At 37.5% G+C, this 20,521-nt stretch overlaps 1 protein-coding gene across 1 annotated transcript in view; it reads right to left on the reverse strand.

Moving 5' to 3' along the window:
* Positions 1-276: 276 nt before the first annotated feature.
* adck1 (aarF domain containing kinase 1) overlaps positions 277-20,521 on the reverse strand; it is a 90,559-nt gene continuing 70,314 nt past the window's right edge. Inside the window, exons 10-11 of the mRNA XM_056767998.1 lie at positions 7,714-7,907; positions 277-912 (exon numbers count right to left, since the gene is read on the reverse strand). Of these exons, the coding sequence (XP_056623976.1) occupies positions 744-912; positions 7,714-7,907 (363 nt within the window). The 3' untranslated portion in view covers positions 277-743. The remainder of the gene's footprint in view (positions 913-7,713; positions 7,908-20,521) is intronic.

Below are 20,521 nucleotides of genomic sequence, written 5' to 3' on the forward strand. Positions count from 1 at the left end.
TTTCCAGCTGATTTGGCTGATAGAGCTTAACTTTTTATTAACGTTTTCTTGTTTAATATGTGCTTGTTCATACAATTTCCCAAAACGTAATTTGATTTTGATCGATTTAGACACTCTGAAATATATGTGACGGAAATACATGTTACCCATTTGTTAACAGTTACAGTGCAATTCTAATTCGTTTCATTGTCTTTTGTCTGGTGTAGACACGGTGTAAGTAATAACAACTAAAAAATACTGCTAACACAAAAAACATGATAACAATAAAAACCATGATTCTTTTAAATGTATTTTTATTTAAATAGAGTTATTTGTTTTTGCAAATAAACTCTTCATTTTTGGGTGAACTATCTCTTTAAATCTGTGGAGATCTAGAGAACATACACAAAGCACCTCAATGCAGTTTCCATACAGGACTTCACAAGTTTGGGATACTGTAAAATTGCATATTGGCTGTAAATACAGTAACAAAATAAATAACAGGAAGGCAAGCATGGAGTGACCATTGGCTCTAATACATACTGATCACATGACCATTCTGTCACTTTTTCCATTACTTTTATATGAACCAATGAAGTCTGTGCACTACTAAAACCTGTTTAAAAGTCCATTTTGTTCATTTGACACTATGATCATTAAAAAGGTCCATGAATAAACACGATGCACTGTGAAGTGTACGGAGTTCATTCATTGTTTAGCTCAGAAGGGAACTGGCCGGGGTGACATGGCATGATACCGGCGTCTCAATTTGGGCACGGAAGGCAGCCGATGAGATGTGAGACCCATCTGGCCAGCGCAGAGCTGCGGAGCCACAACATAAGTTCATACAGGCCTATCTGGCACAGAGCCCAACGCTCAGACAGCGAGATCTGCAGTCGCCTGCTCCTGGACGTGGTTTTACCCCTCTGGTGTCTAAGAGAGAGGCACAGATAAACACAGGAAATAAGTGAAGACCAAGCAGAGGATAGACAGATAGTAGCGGTCAGAGTCCACTGGTTAAAGAAAGATGGCTGCAATTGATTCACATTGTTGGCTTGGACTTCATAGCTTAAGCGAGTTAAGTTAACAGGTTACACTGGGTCATGTAATATTAAAAGTTATACAGAAACAGAGAAACAGAAAAACAGAGAAAGGGCTGTAGAATCTGTGATGTCCTTAGGGAAAAACAAAGACTCTAAAGAATGCATCTCACATTGTGTCAGAGTGAACAGCTCTGAACTGACAATGGCAAGTGCAATCGCATTTATTTTCCTGCATGGCTCTTAACAAAAACAAATTAGACAGCGAGAAATTAGGAGAGTAAGAGAGAATCCGCTTCTGAGCTCAAGAGTATCTTAATTGTCTACAGAGATTTGCGTTTAAGCTGGAAAAGTTTGACATGTTAGACAATATCTGCTGTGTCAGACAGGAGGTGTCAGACTGCGGCCTCATTTCTAGCATCCGACAGGACCAACTGACACCACGAACAGAACATTGGCTGCAAACGGAGAGCAGGGATTTATGGGAATCCAGGAATCAGTCACGATTTGTCACCTGTCTTATCTCGCCAAAACCTCGTGGAAAATCAACGTTTACATTCGCGCCAAATTAACATTTTTCTACAATTGCCAAATCAGAAGGAATTATAACATTTCCCAGCCAAAATTATTTCTTACAACAATATTTTGAATTGGCCTTTCAATTCCTATCTACGGAAAATTTGTGGCTGTTTTCCATTGCATTTTTTTAGGCAACAGTGCAGGTCACTATGTCAGCATCATATGACAGATGAGACAGTCATGTGCCCACATACTGTAAATAAAAAGAAACCTTTAGATGTCCTAGACAAAGAGAGATTGTATGTAAGTGCTTACGTGACCTAAATTGGCAAAGGACCAGACTATCATGCCTACAACCTGAACATGCAGTGGCACTTTCAAAGTATTAATTTTGATGTTGTGTACCTATTTTGAGTAGTTGTAGTGTGGCATAACTTGCAGTCTGTTGAATTATATGCTGAATATTTTATCGTGAGATATCGAGGATGTCACGGAGCTGCAGGTCATGAATTATTAACCCCGCTCAGCCAGAGACCTTACAGTCTGCTGGTCCATGAGAGCTGAGGACAGACAGTGACAGGTGAAGCCAGCATGCACTTGCAGACTTTCTCATTACTCATTACACCTCGCACATCCAACCAATCAAAATGAAAAATATGAAGGTAGGAAGGCATTTAAATGTAATGTTTGTTTAAGCTCTGATACTTTGTAAAGCAACATCGGATAGCTTTCCTGTGGCACAGTGGCTAGAGTGTGGCGCTAGCAACGCCAATATCATTGGTTCGATCCCAGTGGGTTGCACATAGTCAGAAACAAATGTTTAGTACAATGCAATTCAAGTCGCTTTGGATAAAATGCGTCTGCCAAATGCATTAAAATGTAAATTTAAAATTCTTGTCCTTCGCAGAGAAGACAATCCCAGAATGCACTTTGATGAGCTCATAGTGCATTCAAATATTGAATAATTTTTTTTAAAGGCCACTATATAGTCGCAAATCCAATTTTCCTCCATTCCTGTAGCTCAGTGGTAAGAGCATTGTGTTAATACTTAGAAACAAATGTATAGGATAAAATGCAATGTAAGTCGCTATGGATGCTTTGTTTAAAAAAATGTTTTATTAGTCAATGAAAATATTGTTTTTTTTATTAACTAACCCACATTCAGTTGTTGATAAAAAAAGATTGATGCTATAATTCTTGCTTTATCAGCAGAGCTGTTCTTTAAATATATATAACATGTTTGAATAGTCATGCAATAAAATATTCAATGAAAGCTTTGTGAATGATCCAAAAATTATGGCGGATAATGGCAACTTAAAAACTCTGCTTGTGATGAAAGAGTCAAGTCCAGAGTTTGGAGTGGGTTGTTGAGAAAACATGGTAAAAGCAACGAATGATTTCTGTTGTTGACATTAAGAAAATTATGAATATTTTTACTGCAGCACAATTTTAAAATGAAGGACGCTTTATTAGTGGAAAAAAATAAGATGGCGAGAGAAAAACTGATAAACATATTTATGTTGTAAATACTATTATGTCAAGAATATAATATGTAATATAGATTCCTAGAAAATGTTTTTTTTATATATGAAACCGATTTGATCACAAATGGTATTGATCCAACAGACTATGAATGTACGTGCAGTGCTGATGTGATCATATTTGTAATGATATATGAATAAAGTTCTGATGAAGCCTTTTTAATGCAGGACTCCTGTGATCTGATACAGCAGTCTGATGTTCTGATTAAGTTATTCAGTCAGGGAAAGGGATCTTCAAACTCCAGTAATAGCTAACAACTCTGCTTTAATTGAGGTAATCACTTAATGAACTATCTAGGCTCTGCATTAATATGATATATGTTAGCGATTACGAGCATCCATGTGATCTTGTTTTGGTAAACAAATGATTCAAGACTGGACCAGAGCAAAGGCACAAAAAAGACATAACAACTAGTTATAACAACTACTCCTATAAAGCGAATCTAGAATGTAAGATCTCGCCCCCATTGACTCCCATAGTATTTATTTTCCCTACTATGGTAGTAAATGGGGGCGAGATCTGACATTTTTCCCAATTTCTTTCTGTGTGCTCAGCAAAACGAAGAAGTTTATACAGGTTTGGAACGATCCGAGGATGAGTAAATGATGATAGAATTTTCATTTTTGGGTGAAGTATCCCTTTAACATCAGTAAAAAGAAAACCCATGAAGTCTAGCATACTGTGTAAAATGTATATTATTAAGAAATGCCTGTTACACTTTTACAATAAAATAGTATAACAATAAATAGTTCATCATACTATACTGTGCTATATTCCTGCTACAAGAGCTTGACATAAAAGTATGCATGACATTAAAAACAATTATTGCGGCTTTAAACTGTTGTCCGCACAATGATTAAACTCAATGTGACTTCACAGTCTGAGGACAGAAATCCAACCACTTATATTCTCCATTACAAGCAGAGACGGTGCACGGATTGGCTCAACGCCTGCTCCCCATCAACCCGAGCGCTTAAATGAAGGATAATTACAGAAGAGGAAAATCTAACCTTAGCTGTTTAAAAGGCTGAGCCTTAAAAAGAAAAATGCTTTTTTTTTCTTTTTTTTTGTAATTCCCCCCCTCCATCATTAAGTGTTTTTAAAAGCACATGGACGCCTCCAGAACTGCGATCACATGGAGTGGATTAGTCACTTGTACAGTGAGGCTTGAAATAATAACTTTCTTTACATTGGCCATTTTACATTTACACATTTGTGACCCTGGACAACAAATGGGTCCATTTTTCGAAATTGATATTTTTACATAATTTGAAAGCAGTATAATTAATATTTCTATTGATGTATGGGTTGTTAGGATATGATAATATCTGGTGGAGATATAACGGTTTAAATCTCTGGAATATGAGGGTGCAAAGGTTTCAAAATAATGAGAAAATTGCCTTTGAAGTTGGTAATAATAGGCCCTGTTACTGGTCACCCACTCACAAAAATAAAGTTTTTATATATTTACGGCAGGAAATTTACAAAATATCTTCATGGAACGGGATCTTTACTTAATATCCTAATGATTTTGGGCATTAAAGAAAAATCTATAATTTTGACCCGTACAATGTATTTTTGTCTTTTACTAAAAATGTTTCCGTGCTACTTAAGACTGCTTTTGTGATCCAGGGTCACATTTTGTTTAAATTTTATGATAATTTTGTGGTATTTTTTGTCCTGTTTGCAGTTCAAAGACATAAATAATTTAACTTTTGTGTTCCAATGAATAAAAACAATGTTTTAAAAGTTAATCAATAATGACAGAATATTAATTTTCCGGTAAACTATTCCTTGAAATGGCACGATTTCCAAAGTTCAGCTTGTGAAACGCCAACCCACAGTAATTGATGACACTGCAAACATTTCTGCTCGCATCAAACTAAATCAGTTTGATGGTCCAGTTAATTCTCTCTAGGTCCATGTTACTCTTTCTGCTGCGTCTGTGAGCACGACTATGGGTAATGGATTTTAGATTCTGCATTTCGCACTTTGCTGCCATTTGGTTTTAATAAAGATGCGTTGAGGCAGACGACATCGAGTTTCATGTCTGGGTGATTCTTTCTTTCGGTGCCGCTCTGAAAATCCTTTACCAGCAGATCTCAACGTCTTTCCTCTGACAACCGTCAGGAGCCCTCCTTCAAATGCAAACGATTTTCTCCCCCAATCGTCTTGTTCTTCATTAGAATGGTGCGAATAAATCAATATGATCACCGCTCACTCCTGTGGAAAGTACAATACAGTACAAAACACTGGCCTCCGCTCACACACTAGCATTTTAAGGTGGTGGAAGTGAAACGTTACGGTGTGTGCCTGACTGTGTCGACAAGTGTTTTGTGAGGACTCGCTGTGTCCTATTTTATGAACAGGATTTCCTGCGGTGTGTTTATGGGTTACTGGTGTGAGAGAAATGACACTTTCTATGAGCGCTGAGATGACATCGGGGAGTTAAGCTTCTACTAGACATGCAGAGATATACAGACGGAACAGAAGATGCTTTAAGAACAGGTCAGGTGCAAAAACCATGCAACGTGTTAATATTTTACATCAAATGAGTATACTGAGTTACAAAACTGGGTTGAAGGGTGGAGTGGTGAGGTGGACAAACAACATCAGGTAGATTCTATGTGTTTTCATTATGGGTTTAATTTACTGTACTACCCAAGGCCATGCTATTCTGTAATATACTGCACTAGGCTAAAGTACATCGTACGATACCCCCTAGCTGTTCTATTCTTTAAGATACTGCAATAGGCTATACTTTGCCATAGCACAGACTAAACTATATACTATACTATGCTATGCTATACTATACTTTACTGTACTGTAAAAGACTATACTGTTCCATATTATACTCCATGAGGGAATACTATTCTGTACTTTACGAGGGTATACTATTTTATACTTTACTACACCAGGCTACACTATAGTGTACTATACTACACCAGGCTACACTATAGTGTACTATACTACACCAGGCTACACTATAGTGTACTATACTACACCAGGCTACACTATAGTGTACTATACTACACCAGGCTACACTATAGTGTACTTAACTACACCAGGCTACACTATAGTGTACTATACTACACCAGGCTACACTATAGTGTACTATACTACACCAGGCTACACTATAGTGTACTATACTACACCAGGCTACACTATAGTGTACTATCCTACACCAGGCTACACTATAGTGTACTGTACTACACCAGGCTACACTATAGTGTACTATACTACACCAGGCTACACTATAGTGTACTGTACTACACCAGGCTACACTATAGTGTACTGTACTACACCAGGCTACACTATAGTGTACTGTACTACACCAGGCTACACTATAGTGTACTATATTACACCAGGCTACACTATAGTGTACTATCCTACACCAGGCTACACTATAGTGTACTATACTACACCAGGCTACACTATAGTGTACTATACTACACCAGGCTACACTATAGTGTACTATACTACACCAGGCTACACTATAGTGTACTGTACTACACCAGGCTACACTATAGTGTACTATATTACACCAGGCTACACTATAGTGTACTATACTACACCAGGCTACACTATAGTGTACTATACTACACCAGGCTACACTATAGTGTACTGTACTACACCAGGCTACACTATAGTGTACTATATTACACCAGGCTACACTATAGTGTACTATCCTACACCAGGCTACACTATAGTGTACTATACTACACCAGGCTACACTATAGTGTACTATACTACACCAGGCTACACTATAGTGTACTATACTGCACTAGGCTACACTATGCTGTAGTGTTTACTACACCACACTAGGCTAAACCATACAATACCACACCATACCATAAGCTGGAATATGAACTATACTTTGTGTTCTATACTGTAGTGTAATTTACTATACCTTTCCATACTGCACATACTGTACTAGAGAACAGTATATTATAGGGTTACTGTATATTTTTATAAATATAAAAAAACATATAAAAAATTAGTTATGGTGTTACTACAGTTAAAACAATACCATGGTTACAATAGTAAAACCATAGTTTTACTAAAATCAATAATTCATACAAAAGTTATGGATAAACTATGCAGTTGTTAAGTGGTGACATATGGAAAACCTTTTCGGGTCCAAGCATCTATTCATTTCAAGCGAGGCTATAGCTGAAACAGCTGTTTATGAGCACTGTCTACTCATATTGCATATTTAAAGGAAACATGTATGGACACTGAAGTCACCAGGCTCACGGAATCTCCGGCATCAATATTTGAATAAATTATGAAAAATAAATCGCTGACTGGTCATTTGGGATTTTGTTATGAAGATAAATGTTAAAATCGCAGTTTTCCGAAAGATTTATAGCTCAACATGAGCATATATAAGCATTTCTTGAGCATTTTATTGAGAGTTTGGACCCAGAAACGGTATATGACCTTCCACATATGGTGATGAGTGACGTCAAGCGGATAGTCACTATAGTTTTGCCAATGGTTATCAATACACCATAAAAACATGATTACTACACTTTCACCACAGAAATACCACGGTTAAGGTCTGGGAAAGATACTACATAATTGAAAACACATTCAGAATGGTGTCTGAAGACAATCTCTGGTGTTGTACCTGGCAATGGCACGTGTGCAGCAGCGGGACAAGTTGATGAAGGAGCTGGAACTGGCTCGGGTCTGCAGGATGGTCTCGATGCCTCTCAGCAGGTCGTTGGTCTTCAGAAGCAGGAGCATCTGCCGGGGAACCCTGTTCAGAAGGTCACTGATCTGAGGGAGGTAGAGCGCTGCGTTCGTACGGATCTCCACATCCTGTCAAGCAAAACAAAGCCAAAAGGTGAGAGGATTTCATTACGGTAACAGGGCAACCAGAAGCGACAGCGTTTTAATATAAAAGCGATAAAAGCTCTTATTTAAACACACTTCTGTTCATGTATGTAAAGTTTACTGGATAACATTAGAGACGATGCTCAGCATGACCTTACTAAGTGCACACCCATCAAAACAAGCCTCTAAAATATTCAGTTTCAGGGGTCAGAGTAAAGAGAAGAGCATGCAAGTGGGAGAGGAGGGAGAGGGGTGTGCAAATGGAAAACTGAGTAGCTTATTTCACAGACAACTGAGAAACTAAGTGCTTGTAACTGCGACTGTGAAGATTAGCTGTTTTGGCTCTGTCACTTCAGCAACATCAGCCCCCTGAGTTGATACTCCCGGCAAATTTTTATTAGTAATCAGGCATGAAGTCCTCCCCTTCTCCACCCGCCTGACTGGAAAAAGAGGGATTTCGTTGACGCCACATTGACACATGCCAAACAGAAACAATGGGAGAATCTGCACAATAACGAACACAAAATACACAGACATTAAAACGCACAGAGAATTCTTGGTGTTAGCTCAGCTGTAGATATCTGTACACAGTAGTTGTGTCAATCAAAAGTGGCAATTGCCATCAATCAACTAATAATCAGACCAGCGGTGATTAAAAATCACAATTCACACTTAATAATTACAAACTTTTGAGGCAAATAAATCTTAATTAGTCCCTGAAACAGACAATGTTGTAAGAAACCATGCCAATGTGCATTTAGATTAAAAACAACAATGTAAGCGTTTAAGACGCCGCCTTATCCAAACTTTACTTCTGTCAATGGGCTTGAGCATTTGTAAAAATGTTGTGTCTAACACAGAATTCAGATAAAATATATAAAAAAATTCACAGTCTAGAAGTGGTTAAAGGAAGCGTATGCAGTTACGTAGCGGCTACAGTAAGCTAGCTTTAAAAGCATTAAAGGGAAAAAGATCCCGCCCTCCCCTCACAGCTCTAACCAAAGCCACGCCTCCACAAGTCAACTACCTCGTGTCTCATTCACTAGTGCAACAATATTACAAAACAAAGCAGATAAAATAATAATGGATGTAAACAACATATTTGCATTTGAACGTTTTGACGTTTGGTTAGCATATTGTTGTTACGTGCATGATTTCCCCCCCAATCCTGTTAAGTGCAAACCACGCCCCACTGCCCTGACTCAATATCTAGCGTTTTCATTGCTCAACTCAGTAAATACGGTAATATGTAGTATAAATAAAAAAATTAAAAGCTTCAAGGGCTTCAAATATTATCTGCAAATTTAAAATAGACAAGTGATTTGTGTTTTTTGTCGTGTTTTATTTATTTCGTCTGGCTGTTTTTGATAACAGTTTTTTAAATGTATTATTTTCAGTAATTCTGTGTACTGATGCCATTTATGACCAATATTATATTTATCTAATTTTTATGTTCCTGTATGTTCATATGCAATTAAGCTATAAGACTAGAGATCAAGGGCATTTATTTTCAATAAAATAATATAAATATTTGAAAGTGGCTAACAAGTGTTTAATAATAAAGTGTAGGGTAAGGTTTTAATATTATTATAAAAAACTAGCCAATAGTGCTAAAAATATGCTATTTGCACCTCAATAACTGTGTTTAAATGATTGACCATCTCAGTTAAAACGTGGAAAAACAATGTACAAACTCTCTGTAAGCGTTTAGTAGCAGGATTACTTTTTTCTACTTTTACAGAACTGGTTATGTCCCAGGTATTATTATGCAAGGTAAATCAAACCTGAACCACACAAGTGGCCAATCCTATCATTGCATTCGGACCAAATAATGACTGAACAACATTTTATGGTCCTGAGACTTCCACAGATGATCCTTAATGTATATAGACAACTTTAATTATAATTTTTTCAGGATGTGTGGAGACATTTAACCAGTTTAACAAAAATTCTTCATGATAAATATTGTCTATACTCGATCTGGGTTGCGCAGTTGAAAAAAGAAAAGCACAAGAAAATAGTCTTCAATTGTCTGTGTAACTTGTAAATGGTTTTATGGTGAGATAGTGTGAAACGTTATTTTTGTGGCTATAAATAATATCCATTAAAATGCATCAAATAAATATATTTTGTATATATATTTAAATAAATCTTTATCGCCTTTATCATTCTTTATAACTCTCTAATGCCACTGACATAAAACAATGGGGTTACAGCACATATGGTCTGAGATGACACCCTTTGTACTATTTTCTGCTCTGAGCTCTCTACTGCGTCGGAATTGACAAGAGCAGGTGAGGTGGCAGTGATGGCAGGTGGGTTTGTGTTCCATATTAGACGCACTGTGATTCTCTCACTGTTCGAATGAAGCTGTGTTGTCTACCGCCGTAAGTTGCTTAGTTTTAGGATCACATTTTATAACAAATTAAAGTAAAAATCCATTGGTATACTATTGCCTGCAACTGCACTGGAGTGAGAACTGAAGTGTGGCAGAAAGCAATCACATTGTCTCTTTAACTTATATAACCCCATTGTGCAGGTGTCCGCATAGCCATAATGAGTCATAAAGGATACTGAACCTCCAAATTAAATATTCTTATGTTCACAGTCTTCCTGTATGACTCTATTATAATACTAAGCTAAAATAATACACCACCATAATAAGGGCCCAATTGTTTCTGTGACCTCTGGATTTGCCGTCTGGTGGCAATCGTGTGTGGTTCCTGATGCTCTCACATGGGCACGGCTGTCACGGTTGGCATCAAACTGGTTGTGTCTGGCTCTGCTCTACCCCAGGGCTAATCTATCCTGAGAGGGCCTAGAGCCAAGAGACATGTCTGGGGCCTGCAGAGACCCATGAAGACCCCCAGCAGCCTGAGGCCCACAACAAGCTGGTGCAACAGCCAGGACAGGTGTAGAGCAGACTCCATGCCAAGCACATGTCTCTGGAAAAGAGGAGTCCGACCCAAAGGAGGCCCAAAAGAAAAGGAGGAGCAAGAACGAAGAGGATGTGTCATGTAAAATATGATCTTTTCTTATTTTTTTCTGGGAAGTCACTGTAAGCTGCTTTGAATAAAGCATCTGCCAAGCGCATAAATATAAAAGTACGAAGCTAATAATACATTAGGAATTTGTTAAAGGTACAGCAGCAAAAAGCCTGTTCAATTCTAATGGTCAGAGAAAGCAAACGGGTAGCGTTAAGCTAAAATATTATTGTTTTATTTAAAATCTTTATTGGTGGAAATCAGAAGAAAATGTGTAGCGAATTTGCATTGAAAATAACATGCTTGAGGTAAAAATGTAATAGAGTTGTTTATTTTTCACACATGCCTTAAATGGATAGTGGACTTAAAATTTAAAGTTATTTCTTAATTTTATTCACCCTCATAATATATCTTTTTTTCTGTTATGTCCTAATCAGGTTTTAAATGACATGAGAGTGAATAATGATATACACATTTTTGTTTTTGGATCAACTATCCCTTTAAATCTTCTGAATAAATCTTTTTAGATGAATGCCTGCAAAATCCGAGGGACAAAACTGTCCGACCAACCATTTGTTAGAACACCTGACAGGATTTTCGTCACTCTCTGCCAATAAACTAAGCGGCAAAGCAGGTCACAGTGTCGAAATCCCTAACATTCCCTCAATCCCTAAGCCACTGGAACTCCCGGTTGGATGCTAGACCGGTTGCAAAGAGAGTTTCCTCTAAGACAATTCCCAGATATCATCCTGGTTTCATGGCCGCATAAAAAGTCTGGTCATTTGGTGTACTTCAGCAGCAATACTGTGTTAATAAACTGATTGCCGGGCTGTGACTCGGACTTGAAAAACATGTGCAAGCTCCATTTTCCTGTTCATTTATCCACTAATCCTTAAATCTCCATCTCAAAAAATTTAGAAAGGGGTGGGGGGATTAGGTGCTAAATTAAGTGGATTTAAGTACGCTATCGCTTGGGTGGGATTTACAGGCGCCGACAGCAGCAAGCAGGAGCGAGGGGTTTTGGGATTAAAATAGGACATGGAACACTAGGTCTATGACCTAAAGCGCTTCTGCAACATCCAACCCGTATGCCCCCACAACTCTCTGCATATATAACCCAGCACTTGTGCCAACAATAGTACAGAGGAACGAGTGCCACATCCACATGCATGCATTTATAAGGTTGGACTTTTAAAGAGAAACCATGCTCAATTTTGGATGCTCGAACACATAGCGTAAGCATTCCACGTTGCTGAGGCACATACAATTATTTTACTTGAAAAGCAAGGCTGTGTCATCAGCCACATTATCATTTTCCATTATATGCTTCTTTATTACGTCCCGTTCAGCATCACTGTGCTTTCTCCACCTTTCTTTTGAAGTTAGTCGGCACTTCGAAGTTCAACTAGGAGGCATGTCTCCACTCTAAACACAAGAGGTAATCATGAGGTAAGTCACCCATTGATGCGCCATTTTCCCCCGATGACTTCTGGGTAAAAGGGTCGACCGCTCTGTGTGGATGTGAACATTGAACACAGACTGAGTGTCATTCTACCATGCTCAGACAGCTGGAGAGAGTGGGACAGAGTCCTGAACAGACATGCCTCTCTCTCCGTCTCTCTCTTCGGTCCAGCTGAAGTTGAGAATGTGGTCATGTCCTCGCGGTTCCTCCTCTGGGGATTTCGCTTACCAGGCCTGCAAATGCACATAACAAACTGGCCAACAGACTCGCTACCCATCACATCAGGCAGGAGCATTGAGATTGATAGTCCGCTCCCTCAGCCGAATACCTAATGAAGAGAAATTCAGCTTGCCTTAGGAGGAAAAAGGAAGAGGCCGTTACACTAACAATGCAACGGTCCTTCTGCATATTCACAAGCTCTTCAAATACACATTCCATCCCCGTAAGGAGTCAAAATCACTACATAAAAGGATTAACCGCTTAGTGCTCTCTGCTCCACAGCTTACTGTATCAAAGCACTGAAGAAATGGGTCAATCTGATCAAGCCGACAAGTCTGCGGCCCATTGGGAGGTTTTGAAAATGCAGGGAATGATCAGAGGTCTGATTGAAAAAACACAAAATGCAAAAGATGGAGTCTGTGAATTTCAGCACAGTCCTGATAAAACTGGTAATACTACAGACCTTATAATGCTTCAAAATACAAACAATTGTTTGTTTTGAAGGTGAAAAATCCCCGAAAGTTTGAAGAAAGGACAAAGGTGGAGGTAGTTTTCCATTTTAGAAAACGCCCGTGAGGTACAATACACAGCAAGCGAACTTAGCAAACGTGACACGTCTTTCTTGTGGCCGAACGCTGATAAGTGCAAACAGACACTGTTCACTTTTAGTGGGAAAATCAAAACAAAAACTAACCTCAGGCTAAACAAACAAACCTTGAAGTGAATTTGTTACGCATTAGGACGATATGCCTGAGACGTTAAGCATAAATATTGAAAAGCACTCTTAAGAAATTCTGCGTTACAAGCTTTCACGTGCTGCACGGACTAAAACAAAGCATCTACCTGACAGAAAAAAAGTCATGTCTTTTCCACAGTGTTAATAACTTCAACATGTTCAAGTCGCTCTTCAGGATTTAAGAGGACCGTGTTTATGATGAAAGGTTGGGATAGCTATTAAATCTTGACACAACAGAAATGTATTTAACTGCTTACTGCAAGCTTGCATGAGCTAAAGGCCTGCAGGACTATTTACAGTCCGGCTTTCTGACAGTTAGCCAAAAGACAGCTGATGTTCTTTTGGCTGAGTGTGGGACCCGGTCAGAAATCCTGAGGCTCAACATTGGGTACTGAACAGCACTTCAGAAATAGAGACTGTACACCATCTGATTTTCTACTCTGTTTTTCTTATGATGAAGTAGGAAGGGATATAGGCCTCAGATAACAAAACTGACACAATCTGTTTTCTAAATACACACACCTGACCGTATTGTAAACAAGTGCAATAAGGTATCTCAAGATAACAATAAGAAAAACCAAGTACTTTTTCACCAAAATCTAATAATTCACCACCCCATCCAGTTTACAATTGGTTGCAAAAATGGTGTTAACAGCGAGTCAACAACTGCTCAAACATACAGAAATCGACAATGTCTACACTATTTATAAAACAATCTATGATTTACGTACATACAGGCGTACGCCTTTTAACAAAAAATGACTCGCTTCACACATTTCCCTGATGTTTTTTGCTTCTGTTTCACTGGACAAGCAAACACAACTGACCACAGGCGGCTGGTCATGCTTCTATATGGGTTTATATGGCAAACAGTCTGAGTGGTCCCATCTCTCTGTGCCCCCCCCCGCACTATATACAGCTTCAGGGCAGCCATTATGAGACATGGTGCTGATCAGCGAGGACAGAGGTATGAACAGCCCAAAAGAAGCTCTCTCCTGTGACAAACACAAATGCACACAGGAGGAATGCTATTCTACAGGACTGCCATCACAATTCATTATTCCCATTTAGTTCTTTCATGGCTCAGAGTTAACCGGATGGGTTTAGCACGGGGTAATGAGGGGTCTCTCTTGCCAACCGGCCTTGGACATCACAGTTGCGGGTAGTTATATTGCAAATCAAAATATGTGTATTCTAAACAAGGTGTGAGAAAGGTAAAGTTACCAGGCAATTAAACATATATGCATTAATACACATTACTTCCATAAATCAAAATAGTCCGGATTAACAGAAGCCCCGAGATTCGGTCGGATGCTGAAGACCACAGACTTCAAAGAAACCACGTTACTTTGTATATAAGATGACACTTTCTCCGCTTTTGATAACCAAAAGCCCGGCTTAGTCAGATGAAGACAAAACAATCCGTTTAAAGGTAGTGAGAGTGTCTGGAGAAAGACAAAGCCCATATACTCTATGAACAGTGCTGAGTGCTATTGAAAACAATTTAAGCAGTCGTATCATTTCTAAGAGGTTAAAGTGCAGAACTATTACATTCCATTTGATGTTCTCACCAACATCTGAGCAGGTCAGCTTTGTCAGACACGTTTCTTTGTCCCTTATTTATGCCACGCTCATAAATAAACACAGGTAAAAATGTTTATTCTTTTATTCTTTGTTTTAATTTGAAAAAAATAATATGCAAAATAACTAATAAATATTTTCCACAATATTAACATTTCTTATTATTATTTATAATAATAATAATTATTAGTAGAAGTAGTTTATTTGTAGTATTTGACAGCAGTTTATTAGTATTAGTAAATATTCATTAATTTAATTTGAAAAAAATAATATTATGCAAAATAAATCATAAATATTTTCCCCAATATTAACATTTCTTAATATTATTTATAATAATTATTATTATTTGTAGAAGTAGTTTATTTCTAGTATTTGACAGCTGTTAATTAGTATTAGTAAATATTCATTATTTTAATTTGAAAAAAATAATATGCAAAATAAATAATAAATATTTTCCCCAATATTAACATTTCTTATTATTATTATTTATAATAATAATAATAATTATTATTAGAAGAAGAAGTTTATTTGTAGTATTTGACAGCTGTTAATTAGTATTAGTAAATATTCATTATTTTAATTTGAAAAAAATAATATGCAAAATAAATAATAAATATTTTCCCCAATATTAACATTTCTTATTTTTATTTGTAATAATAATAATAATAATTATTAGAAGAAGAAGTTTATTTGTAGTATTTGACAGTTGAAATTGTAAACAGGAAGTAGATTCCCCTTCAGGGCTCCAGACGCCCTCTGGGGTTTTTGTTTTCATCTAGCATTCTTTGGTTCAAAGCTTAGTTGTCACTTTTTCATTTTAGCATAAACCCAATTTCAGATAACGGACCTAGAGCCAACAAAAACACTTTGATTAGAACTGAGGAGAAACCTCTGGAGAACAAAGATGTTTACAGAGGAGGCTTCTCCTCATCTGCTGAAGGACATTGATTGAAAAGAGTTTCGCCTCACCAAGTAAAACTGAAGGGCAGTGTGACTGCTTTCATGTGATAAACTTTATGTTTACGTTAAGACAAATGCTTTACTCATCACAAAGTGTATGTGTGAAATGCCCTTCCATGCTAATTTTGTGGGAGGTGTCAATATATCAACCTTGAGAGATTATATGGTTGAGTAATAGCATCATGCTGCCAAAACTCCATTTGTGGTTTTCCTAGGGTCTGCTGAAGTCATTCTTACAAGAGTATAAGCTATCAAAACTGGATCTACAGCATGTTAGGCTCTGACATGACACTTTCTCTCCTGTAGCTTCTCTTTCTGTATTTGTCAGGCAGACACTCTTTCTTACTGTCATTTGGGATTGGCATAAATCTCTACCCCTATATATGATCATAGCATCCTGTTGGTTCACAGATGTATGTATTGAGGAACATTTAAGGGATCTATACACATCTTGTGTGTATATTCAGGCTGCTCTATATAGACTTTTGAGTTGCAGCTCGATTAACTGTATTTTTCTTGTTTGTTGTCTGGTAAGAAGATGGGGTCTCTGCTACATCTTCCGCTCTCACTATCTCACTCTCTTAGTTTTTTCCACCTCCCTCCCCTCCAAAAGTGATTGCAGCTCTCCATTCAGCCACAAAGCGAGTGTTTCTCCAGCACAATGAATGTAAATTGTATTCATTTCAATTTCAGCACTAATGTTCTTGATGTTTGTTCCTGTTTCACCGAAAAACAAACAAAATGAAACGCTGTTCCGTTCGGTGGCTTGCAAGATTGGGATTTAGAGCATATTTTCTAGGCAAGTCGCTTTTCCATCCCTGTGAGAAACTCAGTACATTGGGTTGCTCTCCCACAGATAATTAAGTTATGCCTGTTCAGGCATGTAATTACACTAAAACATATACAAAAAATGAATAAATATAACTCCCTTATAGTTTTTAAACGTTGAGACCAAAAATACACCTGAATTCTAGGAATGTGTTGGTCAAGTATACATTTTCGAAATGGGTCTCAGAAACACTGCCGCACGGCAAATGGAGCCTCTGAAGAAAATAACAAATAAAATATGACCTAAAACATCGCGGAGCATGTACTGAATGAGCCTATGTTGTGTACTGTACACAATTCTAGTTTTACACGGGAAAGACACATCTGTGTTGCTACTTGTTAGAGTTCGGTTCATGAACCTTTGCTAATGTTTGAAGAGACACCGATGCATACGTTACACAGAACAAAACTAAAACTCTGTAAAGTCAGCAATATTATTTACAGTCATTCAGCAATAACTGCATTGTAAACCGTTTTTAACAAAGATCTCATTTGTCATGAATAGAAAACATTGAAAAAAATTTCAATATTTTATGAATCCAAGCTTTGTACACACTTGTACAGACTCGCGTTTACACAGATCACACATGTGGCAGAGAGAACCATTACCAGCGTCACTGGATTTGCAACACATGAAAATGTTATACGTAATATAGGGCTGGGCGATGTAATGATGTTATCGTATATCGCCGATGTCTCGCAAATAACTAGATGTCGGTTACAACAGACATATACCGGACGATAATTATTGCCAATAATTAAAAATAAGCGTTATAACATTTTCATGCGACGTAGGCTTTAGCGTGAAAGTTAATGTTCATTTGCCCATGATCGTCTGCGCAATGTTGCATGAAGTCAAACAAACCAGAATATTATCGGGTATCGCGATGATTTAAATTTTTTTTTTAAACACATCACCCAGCCCGAACGTAATATTGGCATTTCGGTATATGCTTCATGACAGAAAAATAGAGATTGAGACCCTAAAAGCAATGCTAAATGGTACATAAAATAACCTTCGAGCAAACCAAATGATCGTTTTCGGCTCTTTGCTATAAGATTTCCCAAACTCTCTGGGATTTTAGGAATATTTTGTTTTGCTGCCATCCGCCATCGATATGCTCCTTCACTCCTGTGTTGTGCGTGTGTTTGTCGCATTCACAACGATGCTCATTTTATATGTCATTTTATTCTTGACATCTCACCTTGAGAGATGCTCTTTAAACAACACTGCAGGAATTCCTATTCATCCCATTTCCTATTACCTCCATTCCATTTTCCTGGCCAACAATAATGCATGTAAATGCAATTTTAAATAAAATATAAAACCTTACACCTGCAAGTTTGCAAAATATACTTTTGTGTTTTATTTAGGCATACGCAACCTCTAGAAGAAATAGCTCCACTGAATTGACCCTTGAACTTAAGACATTACTGTACATGAAGAAAAAACAGTGTATCAAGTGTACATGCAAAAATAGAGGAAAGCTAAAGACCCAACCAAACAGAAATATTAAAAACATTGGCATATTCTATAGGCACAGCATGTTGATATAACAATGTACAGAAAACTTATAGTGCTGTATTTTATGGCCTCTGACAGTGCTGGTTGCAGGTAATTGCTGAGGCAGACCTCTGTCTGATGGAAAGAGAGAGAGCAAGAGCGAGAGCAAGAGAGAGAGAGAGAAAGAGAGAGAGAGAGGCCTTTTATCTGTGGTGGTCTGGCAGATGAGGACCGTGCTCTCTCTAATGAGGGGGCAGGCCTATATTGACCAGCACTCCACTTCACTTGCAACACTAATGGTGTGTGTTTATCAAAATGTTTGAGTGCTTTTGCCTTTTCTGCACTTCAAATGCAGAAATCTGCAACTACAGTTGAGCTTGTGTGTGTGTTTTATTCAGACTGCTGGAATGAATGCTGCTGTCAAAGTGCTTGTTTGGTGATCTAATTTGGTTGTTATATACACTACCAGACAAAAGTTTGAACATACTTGAATAAATTAGTTTTTCACAAAAAAACTTTTGATCCAAAGGTTTTAGTTTTGCAGACTAAAAATTGTATTTCATGTGTTTTACATGTTGTACTATTAAAAAAGATGAAACATATTTATTTACGTATGTGAACCTGGACAACAAAATCAGTCTCAAGGGACATTTATTTAAATTGAGATTTTTACATTTGGACAAGACATTATTTGGCCGAGATAAAGCTATATAAAATTCTGGAATCTGAGGGTGGAAAAAATTATAATGTTGAGAAAATCCCCTTTAATGTTGTCCATAAGGAGCGCTGTAGCAGGCTGTTGCTTAGAAGAAACAGCTTTGTTTTAATGCTCTCTATTGGCTTACTGCTGTAAAGAAGTTTTGGAGAATAGATGAACCTGAAAGCTGAAATCTAAGCTTTATATAGATACTAAACTTGAGTGGGTAATTCCTAAATGTGGGCAGCAGCAAGTGAAATTTGTAGTCATGTTTGTTGGCCTTTTTTGTTAGCGATTTTGCTGCATTCACTCAATTAATTTTGATATAATTACAGGAGGAAATTTACAAAATATTATCATGAACATGAACATTACTTAATATTCCAATGATTTCTGGCATAAAAGAAAAATCGATAATGTTGACCCCTACTGTGAATTTTGGACTTTGTTCAAATGTTCCTGTGCTATTGATAACTGGTTTTGTGGTACAGGGTCACATATAGTAATAAAATACACTAATGAAATGTGAACCTTCACTGCACTGTGAGTTGTGTTGGATAAAAGCTTCTGCCAAACGCATACAGTAAAAAAAAATGTTTAAAGGACATGCATTAAGCTAAGTGCTGATTGGAGATTTATTGCGTCTCTATTCGATGGCAGAACGGATCTTCTCTGACTCTCCAGCTAGTCTCTGTAGAGATGGGTGCATTAATATTGATAGTCATGAACAAGGCAGTCTGACTGTGAATAGGTAACACACTACACCGGACACAGAGTGTTTGGATATTGAGAGCCCTTCATACGGTCAAGAGGGCACCTGTGATCTCACTCACACAATGGGAGTGTGTTACTAAAGCACACACACGCTTACTAACAAACATGCAAACTGGTACACCTGCTTGTGATTATATTACATCAACTTTGATTGAAGAGAAATCAATTTTATTGTAATTACTTCACGCCTTAGAATTTTGAAATTCTGATTCTGACTTTAATGAAAAATCCTTAAAAAAAAACTGACTAAAACCAGTCCAGCACAATCCGACATAACGTATAAAAAGACTCTAGCATTAGGCGGATCTTTACCTTATACAAAAACCTGGAGCACATTTTTTTAATCTATGGATAGGAAGTTTATTTGCGAACATGTACGTTTCTTCTGCATAAGTCGAGATCTCTTCCAGGAATTTTATAGCTTTAATGGCAAAGATTTTTATAGTAATGACCCTTAAAAGTACTTAAGTCGAAATAATAATGAAGATGAAGGTCGAGATAATTACAAATGTTCTGTGTATATGTCAGAACACAACTGCAGAATTGTCCATCTGGCTAAAAGCGGTGACATCGTTTCCTGTTGAAACAGCAGGAAAATACAGGCAATGCCTCAATGAAAAATAATACATGTTTACCACATCGTGCCTGGATCAGAAACACACAAAGACCTGAGCATCTGAGTCACGCATTCAATTATGACTGTTTGTTCAAAACGTCAAGTCGATGGTCAAACGCATGCGTCTCCTAAAAACCCCTTTCGTAAGTCAGCCGAGCAGACTAGTTTCTACATATAGATGTACAAGTAAACAAGCCTAATAATTCTGAACTTAACCACCATAATATTGACACACTGT

Source organism: Triplophysa dalaica, chromosome 15, assembly GCF_015846415.1.
Source record: "Triplophysa dalaica isolate WHDGS20190420 chromosome 15, ASM1584641v1, whole genome shotgun sequence".
In the NCBI taxonomy this organism is placed as follows: Eukaryota; Metazoa; Chordata; class Actinopteri; order Cypriniformes; family Nemacheilidae; genus Triplophysa; species Triplophysa dalaica.